This window comes from Propithecus coquereli, unplaced genomic scaffold (assembly GCF_000956105.1).
Source record: "Propithecus coquereli isolate 6110/MARCELLA unplaced genomic scaffold, Pcoq_1.0 Scaffold181, whole genome shotgun sequence".
NCBI classification, from domain to species: domain Eukaryota; kingdom Metazoa; phylum Chordata; class Mammalia; order Primates; family Indriidae; genus Propithecus; species Propithecus coquereli.
In genome coordinates, this window is record NW_012142857.1 from 2,084,989 (window position 1) to 2,096,285 (window position 11,297).

At 40.9% G+C, this 11,297-nt stretch overlaps 1 protein-coding gene across 2 annotated transcripts in view; it reads right to left on the minus strand.

Annotated features, from left to right (window-relative positions):
* PSTPIP2 (proline-serine-threonine phosphatase interacting protein 2) overlaps nt 1-11,297 on the minus strand; it is a 90,678-nt gene that overhangs the window by 2,644 nt on the left and 76,737 nt on the right. For both annotated transcript variants that reach the window (XM_012642639.1, XM_012642638.1), the window contains exons 4-11: nt 10,358-10,456; nt 9,723-9,768; nt 8,661-8,740; nt 5,855-5,953; nt 4,441-4,537; nt 4,237-4,318; nt 2,950-2,984; nt 1,835-1,892 (exon numbers count right to left, since the gene is read on the minus strand). In XM_012642639.1, the coding sequence (XP_012498093.1) occupies nt 1,843-1,892; nt 2,950-2,984; nt 4,237-4,318; nt 4,441-4,537; nt 5,855-5,953; nt 8,661-8,740; nt 9,723-9,768; nt 10,358-10,456 (588 nt within the window). In that variant the 3' untranslated portion in view covers nt 1,835-1,842. The remainder of the gene's footprint in view (nt 1-1,834; nt 1,893-2,949; nt 2,985-4,236; nt 4,319-4,440; nt 4,538-5,854; nt 5,954-8,660; nt 8,741-9,722; nt 9,769-10,357; nt 10,457-11,297) is intronic.

Genomic DNA, 11,297 nt, shown 5'->3' on the forward strand with positions numbered 1-11,297 from the left:
GGCTTCCCCAAGTACTAGGATTACAGGCATAAGCCACCATGCCCGGCCAATATTCAGCCAATTATATGTGTATATTTTGAGCCCCTACACATTGCGAAGGCACAGACACCAATGAACCCCAATGAAATGATATAACTCAAGTAAATGTATTGGCACTGGCATCTTGCATTTGAACGTCAAACTCTTAGACTCTGAGGAACTAGAGTTGTTGGGTCAAATATTGCTATCAAACCACTAGAATATATGCTTTATCCAAACAAGTAAAGACAGAAAATAAAGACATAAAAAATAAAAGGAAGCACTTAGTGTTGCTGATGCCCTGCTCCACAGTCATCATCTACGTGATGCTCCAGACAGCAGGTTCTACTTCTGAATCCCAAATCATTGATTTACCATGTTCCTACTCTGCCTCAGGTTAGGGCTTTGCCCTTTTCCATGAGAAAGAGGGAGCCTTATGAAATGAAGAACAAATGATGACTGGTTGTGAAGACTACAATTTATCAGTAGGTCAGAAAGTTATATGTAATTAGAGAATGGGATAGTTTATGTTTTCAATGTCCATATCTTTTATAGTAAAATTGTTTAAATATTAAATTTATTTCTTAAGCAATTTAATGTTTAAATATAATAGATACTAGCTGATTATTTCTATCGAATTAAGACAACTTGCTTCTGTCCCGTATAGCTAGTTGGCTGTAAGTCACAAAGTAAGTGTTTTGAGAGGACTAAAGACAAGTAACATTTGATATGCTCTCTTATAGGTGGTATAGAACATGGTAGGAAATCACCAAGGAACACTGTTAAAACCTGTTTTGTTTCATAAATGACATTATATATAACCCACACCAAGCCAGGAACAGTGGGAGAGAGGCCATTCCAGTTCTCTTGTGACTTCCTGCAACCTACCCATCCACTTCCTGTCACTCCCAGGAACATAATAAAATCAGGAATATGCAAGTGGATCAACTCTCTAAAATAGTTTTTAGTCAGTGAAATAATAAATTGACATTGCAGACAGATTAGAAACCAAGGTAAACAAAAAGGAAAAATATTACCTGTTTAGGAATATATCCCTTCCAACTTTTTCTGTGCTCATGTGTGCCTATATAATTATACCCCAAGATATGCCCTTTTAGGGTGAAGGAATTATACTTCATGAGGAGTTTCATTTGGTATTGCTATTTTGGCTGCCGAGGCGCTCCTTTACATTTGAGAAATTTGATGCTGACTTCGAGCATGCTGCAAGTGCCCGAGTACCAAAGAAGAACCGCCACGCAGTCATCTTTGCGGGGGTGGTTGGCTTAGTAGAGTTCAGTTCTCTTCTAATAATAATCCTCATGGTTTGCTAGGTCAGAGCATTAATAATCTGGGGCAGGGTGACCCCTATGATGCCCGTGTGTAAATGGTGAGTGTGATACCATTTGCACTGTTTCCATTAACTTCTTTTTACTTGACTTTTCCCCTTTTAGCGAGTGGGGGAGTACACCAAAAGCTAAATTACTTACTGAGGCACATGTGTGTTTTGTTTGTGAGCACTGCCTTAAGGGTAAGTGTGTAATGGCTAAGAAAGAGCTTCACCAGGCCAGATAAAGAGTTATGGAATAATCAATGAAGGGAAAATATCCTCATTCAAACAGGTATGGAGTGGTCTCCGGTTTGCTTCCAGTAGTAGGATTCAGAGAGGCGTCCTGAAGGGATACTACTCTGGCCAGTCTGTCCATCTAGGGAAGGCCCTGCTTTTTTGTAGTGGTGTTACAGAGAAGCCTGAAAACCTTCAAAAACGCAATCACCGGTCTAAATGCGACTGGATTATATGCAAAGTAAAGTCCCTCACCCTTGATGTTACTGATAGAGCAAACTGTAGTCACCAACCGAAGAATAATCAGGGTCCTCTGCAAAAACAGAACACAGGACAGCATTAAGATAATATTTTTTCATGATAAGATCTTAGCCCTTTTCAAGCCAAGGCACTCCCCTTAGAGGTTCTGGTAACTGCCCTTTTGTAAGAAGAAAATATATCTGGCAACAAAGCCTATAAATGGTAGTCATGATTATAAACTAGAGAACATTCTGGAAATTGCTACTCTGACTCCTTTGCCCTCTTTCATCCATGCCCAGATAGCAGCAGCACCCGCAGTAAAATCATCTTCAAAAATGGACAAGTTACCAAGTGGTAATCATAAAACAACAAGAAATAAAATAACTTAAATCCTCATATTGTTCAAAGATAGAATTTCAGCCACATTCAGTCACTAAATTTTTACTAAGCTATGTGTAGCATAAGTTGTCCTCTTCTCTCATTTCCTTGAACATAGATAGGCTTTTTTTTAACTCAAATAATAAATATTTGTTGAACGCCTACTACGTGCTCAGAACTGTGTCAGGTCCAATAAGTGACACAGGAGAAGGAAAAGACAAAACGCCTGCCTTCAGGATCTTATCACTACCCAGGGTACACAACCAACAAAAAATGCTAACGTGTCGTTCTCCCAGAGGTATCACAGGAGATCAGAGAAAAAAGAGACCAGTGTGATCAGTGAAAAAGATCTCATTATGGGCAGTATACAAGATATGTAATATTAAGTTCCATGTTTCTAGACTTCTATGCCTTCTATAAATTCTATTTCTGTGTCATCCAAAGGGAACTATATCTTAGTTCTGCTGTTCTTGTGATGCAAATTGAAATAATCTCTTAGGTAAGATTACCTTATAAGTTTCTTTTGGTACATCAGTAAGTGAATTCTCTCAGGTAAGCTATAAAATAGTCCACTATTTACCATATTCCACTCTGTAGCAAACAATATTATAGTAAGATTCCGATATAGGCTCATTCTCTTGGGAATTTAATTTTATTTCATCCTTTCATTCCCTTTATTTCAAAATTCTAGTTATTCAGCTTGAAAGAAAACCTAACATAAAAATTCTAAAAGGCCTTTCTTGGTGACATACCTGGTAAACTTTTAGGAATTGGGAGAGGTCCTCTCCTGCAAGAAATGAGAACCAAAGTCTTTTAAATAAGTTTTTGTTATTTTTATAATTTTCTACATCACACGACAAGCATATTGCACTCTAATCAGATCTGGTTTCTGTGCTGGAAGGTCAAGAGAGCTCAGCTGAAGCAAATGATGTGCAGCACTGACCTCCTGAAATCTGAGTTGCAGACATTATATTTTGCCAAGAGTGATTAGGAGCACAGAGCCTGCCCCACAACCCGGACTGGCAAGACTAAAGTCTCAGCTGTATGGGAAAGATTTCCTGAGCCCTTTGTACGTCAATGTCTTCATACACAAAATGGGAAGTACAAACAGCTCCTACCTCACTGTGAGGATTAAATCAGCGAATTCACATAAACTATTTCTTTTAAATATGGAAAGCTTCACGAATCTGTGTGTCATCGGTGCGCAGGGGCCATGCTAATCTCTGTATCATTCCAATTTTAGTATATGTGCTGCTGAAGTAAGCACTCGTATTAACTGTTTTGAACAGTGCCTGGCATTCTTAAATACTGATGAGGATCACGCAGTCCTTCCCAAACACTCCCCATCTTTCCTACAACTGGACTAAAAATTTAAAAGCTTAGACTGCAAGCTGACACTATGTGAAACAGAAGTTTCTCTTCCCTTGGAATCCTTTATATGAGGGGTAGCAAACTTGCACCGCAAATGGCCAAATAGTAAATGATTTAGGCTTTGCTGGCTGCATACTGTCTCTGTTGCAATTCTACTGAACTCTACTGGGAAATCAGCCATAGACAAAACCTAAAAGACTGAGGGTGCTTGTGTCCCAATACAACTTTATATAGGAACGCTGAAATTTGAATTTCATACAATTTTCACATTTCACACAATAGTAACATTTTGATTCTTTTCCAGCCATTTAAAATATAAAGACTATTCTTAACTCACAGGCCCTACAAAAATAGGCATATCAGATTTAGTTCACAGGGGGCCATAGTTTTCTGACTCCTGTTTTCTGCAGGCTATAAGGAAGGTATAGCATTCATAAGTGAGTAATAATGATCACACTCGAGCGTGATAAACTCCTCGTTGAACCATGACTAGTAAAATCCATTTAACATTTGTCCTAAAAATGCTATTTCCAAAAAGCTAGCAACCTCACTAAGCAAATGCAATGATAGATATGTTCTAATATGTCTTAGAACATCAATGTTAACGACATTTGTTACATGTGAAGTAAACTAAAAAAAAAAATACTTGAAAGGCAGCTGGTTATTACCTTGCTAAGTTAGGCCCTGTGACCTTTCCTGGTGGCACTGCATTCCTCTGTGGGCTGTAGAAATTCTCATACATGATGGGTGCTAGGAAGGCATCAAGAAACAAAACATTAAGAGGCAGGGGTCTTCCATCTTGTTAACGACATCTAACAAGAAAGACTAATAGAATTGCCTAACTGACCCTCCCCACCCCTTGCCCCATTCACCTGGCGGAGTCTGTCCAGTTTTGCGTTGATTCACAAAGTATTCAATGTCTTTCTCAATGCTGCACATTTCTAAACTCTTACGGACTTTTTCATACATCTAACAAAAAGAAGGTAAGTCAATAGGCAGAGATATGTTGATGATAATTGTTTTTTCTTTTCTTTTCCTTTTTTTTTTTTTTCACACAGGGATCTTACTATTTTGCCCAGGCTGAATTCAAACTCTTGGGCTCAAGCGATCCTCCCACCTCAGCCTCCCGAAGTACCTGGGACTATAGGTGCCTACCACCACACCCAGCTGTTGACGATAATTGTGACACAGCTTATTAAAACAGGAGGTTTGAAAAATGGCTCTTTTCCAAATTTTGTTTTGATAAGAAAAAAAAAAAATTCCCAAGTCCCTGATTCACTTTAGGACTCTTCCCTGATGCATACCTGCTATTAAATTTTTTTTAATGACAGGAAATATATCTTTGTGGAAGGACAAAAACCTTGGCTGAAAAATTTTAAATACTGCTGGGACCAAAAAATTGATACCAAGTCCCATGACACAAGACCAATGCCACACACATATGCAAAGACAATTACTTCAAAAAGAGTTCTTCTGTTCAATTCTATTGGTTTTCTGGGTGTCTAACTGTTCTTCTAAGGTGACTGTCCCATCTAAGTGAGGAATGAGGGTGGCTATTTCTTTTCTTTTTTTTTTATCCTTTAATGCTCTACCAGAGGGTGGCTATTTCTTAGCAAAGAAAGTTATGATAACTTGATTTAGTGCCTCTGAGACCTGGGGATCCTATTACTGTTTCTGTGCACAAATGAAACCTGGATAATGGCCTTGGGAATGCTGTTGAAGTAAATCCTGAGCTCTGGAGTGACCATTAGCCTGGGCATGGCTCAGTCTGCTGGTACTTGGTGCTGTCCTGGAGTGACCCCATTCCAGACTGGAGCAGTCTCTGGGACTCACATTCATGCTGTGACAGCTCTATCTTCCATACCTTAAACCGTGTTTGGGTCCCCATCTCTGTCCTCCTGCCCTAACTCTAAATTTCTTTTTTTTTTTTTTTCTTTTTAAGACTAGTCAAGTGCAATAGTGACAAGCGGGGAAAAAGTAGAACAATGAGCCCAATCTGTAACAGACTGTGAGCCATCAATTGAGATAACTCACTGCCTTCGGACCGGCCCAACTCTGAATTTAGTAATGCGAAAATCGTGGTGATAAAATGGACCAGGAGTTAGGCAGGTTATATGTTTATCTGGGTCCTTCTATCAACTCACTGTGTGCCCTTAGGCAAGCTACTTTACCTCTCTGGGCCTCAAATGAGGCTGTGGTGGTAAAGTAATAAAGGTCTGCAGTTCCTTCCACTCTAATGAATCCAGTATGCAAAATGACAATCCTCCGTGTATGCCTCTGACTTACCTCATCACTTGTGACACATTGTTGTGACAGCTGATTCACATGTAACCACAATGCATTCCGGAAGAAGTTTATTCTTTCACATTCTTGAGCCTCAAATACCTACAGAAAAATAACTGCATGTATATACATATGCAGAGAAAGGGGCTACTCATTTAGACTGGCTGTGACTTGAGGAACAGTACCAGCCCTAAATTATGTGTAAGCTTATTGTCCAATTTAGGGTACTTCCCCCCACCACTGAGGAAGCTCATAAACTCATATGACAAAGAATGCAAATTGAGCCTAATATCATATTAACAAAAACAGGATTGGCTATGGTTCTGAAGCTAAGAAGTAATGATGATTTTAGACACCAAAGTTCTAACTTGAGTTCCAGCTGACATTTCCAACTGCCTAATAAACACCTCCACCCAGCAGCTTGCCAAAGCCCCAGATTCAAAACACTGCCCCTTCTACCCCGGGATGAATGAATTTGACTGGCAAGATGGTTGAAATTGCTGATGCTGGTTAATGAGTATTTGGATGCCCTTGCATTTGCCTTCTATCTCTGTGTCTTTAAATTTTTTTTGTTGTTTTTTTTTTTTGAGACAGAGTCTCACTCTCTTGTCTGGGCTAGCGTGCCATGGCATCAGCCTAGCTCACAGCAACCTCAAACTTCTGGGCTCAAGCGAACCTCCTGCCTCAGCCTCCCGGGTAACTGGGACTACAGGCACGCGCCACCATGCCCAGCTAATTTTTTCTATTTTTAGTTGTTTGGCCAATTTCTTTCTATTTTTAGTAGAGACGGGGGTCTCGCTCTTGCTCAGGCTAGCCTCGAACTCCTGAGCTCAAATGATCTGCCTGCTTCAGCCTCCCAGAGTGCTAGGATTACAGGCGTGAGCCACCGTGCCCGGCCTTAAATTTTTTCTTAATAGAAAGTTGAAACAAAAGTCACTGCCTGAAATACAGTTTTTTGGATATAAACAAATATCATCTTTTGAACAAACTATTGTACAAAGTGGATGCTATGCTATTCAATAGCAGATGTTATATATCAATGTATTTTTAAAATACTGAATATCATAGCTATTCCATTTTAAAATTTTTTATAATATAAAACTTCAAATATATACAAGAGTAGAGAGGTACAGAGAGTATGATGAATCCCTGAGTACCCTTCACCAGCTTCAACCAATTCTGTTTTACCTATATCCCTACCAACTATCCTACTCCCTGGAGTATTTTGAAGCAAATGCACTATTTGGCTTCTAAATATTTTAATATCTATATATAAAATAATGCAATAATTACATTATTTTGTAATAATATTACATTATTTTATGATAGAATATTTCACAAAGGCTCATAAAGAGCAATATAATGAATATCCACATACCAACCATCTAACTTTGTCAAAAACTTTGGCCATATTTGCTTCAGATTCTGTTAAAGCCCCTGTGTGACTTCCCAAATCTCTGTCACCTTCCTCCTTCCCAAGAAATAGCTATTATTCTAAATTGTATCATTCTCTGGTAGGTTTTTACACCATATATGTATCCATAAAATGTATATTGCTTTGCATGTTTCTAAACCTTATAAAAATGGCCTCATTCCAGTCTTTCCCATGAGAATGTGGAGTGAAGAAAGTAAAACCGAAAAGGGTATTTTAGGAGGGCACAGTGACCCACAGCATCAGATGGGAAAGGCAGGTCAAATCAGATTAGACAATGCAAAGGCCCATTGGACCTCACACCAAAGGGATCACTGGTGCCCTCCAAGAGAACAGCTGCAGGAAACAAACCCCAGATGCAGCAGTCTGGGGCAGGCAGGGATGACAGGACTTGGAGATGTCTTCAAAGTGTGGCTGTGAAGAAAGGAGAGGGTAGCAGATGGGAAGCAAGAGCTAGTGGGTTTTAAAGCTAGGCTATGTGTGCAAGATAACAGAAGTTCACAAGTTCTCTGAGCCCCAGGGGATTGGGAAAGGCTTAATAGGGCAGGATCTCGATAGGGCAGGAAGCAGCCCCTTTCCTACTCTAACAGGAGAAAAGGAAGGGGTGTGTGTATGTGTGTGTGTGTGTGTGTGTGTGTGTGTGTGTGTAAATCAGTGATCACCTACTTGAATTCACATCAGAATCACTTGGAAGGCTTATTAACAGACACATTGCTGGGCCCTACCCCCAGAGCTTCTGATTCAGTGAGTCTGGGCTTGATTTGAGAATTTGCATCTCTAGCAAGTTCCCAGGTGATGTTGACGCTACTGCTCCTGGGACGTCACTTTGAGAACTACTAGTAAGAAAATGTGTAGGCAGGGTGACAGAAACTTGAGGAAGTTTCCAGGTTATATCTTGTATTTCCTCTAGGAAACTGTGAGGTCATACACTGAAAATGAAGGGTGTAACAGTGAAATCAAGGCTGCGATGAAAGTAAAAAAAAAAAAAAAAAAAGTCATAGCCTTCTTACCTGCTATCTGTATCTCCCTGAGAGCCTAACAAGCACAGGCAAGGCTCTCTAAAGGTAATTACTTATCAGTCATTAACTGATTCATCTGTTTCCTGCTTGCACTAACCAATTGTGAGAATAAAGCTTTAAACAGAGCTGGACAGCGTGGTCAGGATGGGAAGAGGCAGAAAGATGAAGTTTGGGGGAAACTATTCCAGTTCCTTCCAGTCTTCACTTAAATTTCTGATTTCTAATCCGCCCTTCAGCTCTTTAACTCTACGAGAATGGGGGTGCTACAATAGGGAGCGGAGCATTTCTAAAAAGGAGATGCTCCAGGTTCTAGGCGGAAGACCCGCCCCGGCCCTGAGCAGCTTCCGGTTCCGGGTACCTCGCAGGCCTTGATGTGCTCGCTCTGCCACTCTTCTCGGACTCTCTCCAGTGCGTTGACGTGCTGCAGGTACGCTTTGTCTGCAACAGAAGGGCGGGCCGAGGTTCAGAAGCTAGACAGGAGGGTGGCTGGCAGTCCCACCCCAGGCTCATCTCAGATGGCAAAAGAAACGCATCGGAGTTTCGCTGACCTCACAAGTCCCCAGGGAGTGCTGAACATTGGAAGGACATCTCTCACCCTCGTAATATCTTTGTGAACTCAGCAAACAAGAGAATCACTTTCTTTTAACACGTTCCACCAAGCATTAAACAAGGAACGTTCCAAGGAAGAAGAAATGAAAGCTGACGGGAAACCTCAGCCAGGGTTTCCCTTATCTAATTGCACTTCAATATTTCCGCTCACTTTTCACTTTCAGGAAAATTGTCTGATGAGGGAGGTAGAGAAGAGAGCTACCTTGAGCCCTAAAGGGGCAACAAGTTAATTTAGTTTTGGATTTGGAGACTTCTTAAGTGACAAGGTCACTAAAGCATTGTTTCCTGTAGGATATTCTGGGAACTAGAAGCCTTTGCAAACACCTGGGTTAGGTCTTAGATTTCAGTGATGACAAGGCCTTGCAACTTGGCAGTTTCTTTTACAGCAGATGAAGGCTATGAGGGCCGAAAGGGGCTTTTACATGGATGTCCCTGATAAATCAGAGCGAGCTCCTAATTACAAAGCAGTTATCACATGTCTCCACCACCCCATTCGCTTACCTATAAGGCAGCAGGCAGTGTCTGCTTACCTATAAGGTCTAAGCAGGCAGTGTCCAGAAACTGCTGCCTCATTTGCTTCCTCCCACTTTCTGGGATTCTGATATTCCCTCCCTTCCTCTCCCTTCCTTTCCTACTCTCTCTTCCTTCCATCATTTCTCCCTTCTTCCCTTTTGATACCTTGTTAATCCTAGTGTATATCCACATATTCTTTGTTGTAAGGTATATAAAACTACCTTTCTCAGACACTCATTTAGGATCATGTAAACCCTACCAACCAACCCTCCCTGATCCATAGGAGCAGCCCCCTCACCCGAGTCCTCTACTGCTGTCTTTGACGTTGCCAGTTTCACAAAAAGCTGTGAAGACAAAAAAGAACAAGAGTTGGGAATGCTGGGCCAGTCTTCCACAGGCAAAAGAGATATAAAAGCAATGTGAAGAGACAAGGTCTAGTCCAAATCCCACCTACATTTCCCTCATGAGCAAATCATTCAACTTGCCCTGTATATCTTATCACTGTGGGAAAATATCCACAAAGCATATTTCCTTACATCTTTCTAAAGACATACCCCTGCCCTCTGGTTGCTGAAATCTTATATTCAGATATTACAAAATTAAATTTACTTAAATTTACAATCCACCCAAGCAAGAGGCAGCCTGGCTACAAAGAATACATGAGCTGAGTTTTGAAGAAAGATGAAAAAATCGGAACCACCCCCCAACCTCTTATCACCCTCGCTCCCTCCCCCGTGGGTATGCTTCTCTAGTTCTTCCCCAACCCCAAAAATGTGGCTATGGTTTTTCTGGTTCAGAGGACCCCAGTAGCCTGAAGAAAGATACTGCCAGGAGCTTAGAGTACAGTTCATATTTTTAATTAAGATTCTTCATTGGCTTTAGCCTGATATATGCAAGTCTCAGATTTTTCAGGTTGTCAGCCCTCCTAGGTACCTTTTCTTGTTGCTTTGGGTTGACCAGGTTGGCACTCCGGTTGACGGCCTGTTCTGCTTCATCTTTGTCCCGGCATTTCTGCTCATAGTTCTTCTTTGCCTTTGTTGTTATGAACAATGAGGACCAAAACAAGTGAGCAGATTGTAACCCTCGAAAGAAGCCACCTACCCCACCAAACCCAGCACAGACAGGGCCTTCTAATTAGAGCTGTGAACATCACTAGGCTGGGCTTCCAGAAGGCAGATGCTCTTTCCTATCAATCTTTGAAAGGTCTCTCTCTCTCTAGCCTTTTTCCAGATTACATATGTAGTGGCAACCTGATCAAGGAAGTAATAACTCCTATTTGTCAACACAACCAAAGCACACGAGTTTTAAAAATTGACTGAAACAAGGTGGCTCACACCTGTAATCCCAGCACTTTGGGAGGCTGAGGCAGGAGGATCGCTTAAGGCCAGGAGTTTGAGGCTGCAGTGAGCTATGATTGTGGCACTGCACTCCAGCCTGTGCAGAGTGAGACCCTGTCTCCAAAACAAAAAATTGACTGAAACAAAAGATGGAATTTGAAATAGACAATAATCAAAATATTTATGTAATGCTAAGGTATGTAATCCAACATATATGTAACATTCATAATCCTCAGAATTTATGTGCAATCATGATCACTGGTGCCAACTCACTGATTCTGATTATGCCCCCATATTCTGAAATGCCTCACCACAGCATGTGGACAGTGGGAGGGCACCAGGGCCATAATTTCTTTTGCTCAAGGATAGTCATGTTCCTTTTTGATTTACAGAATTCTGTTTTATGTAGTTTAAAAGTAGGTCGTGGTCTATCCTGTGCTGCCATTACTACCAGTATTATAGAAACAGTTTGAAAACTGTAATCATTAGTGAATCAAAAAAATAATTTTCTAGGCTGGGCACGGTGGCTCACGTCT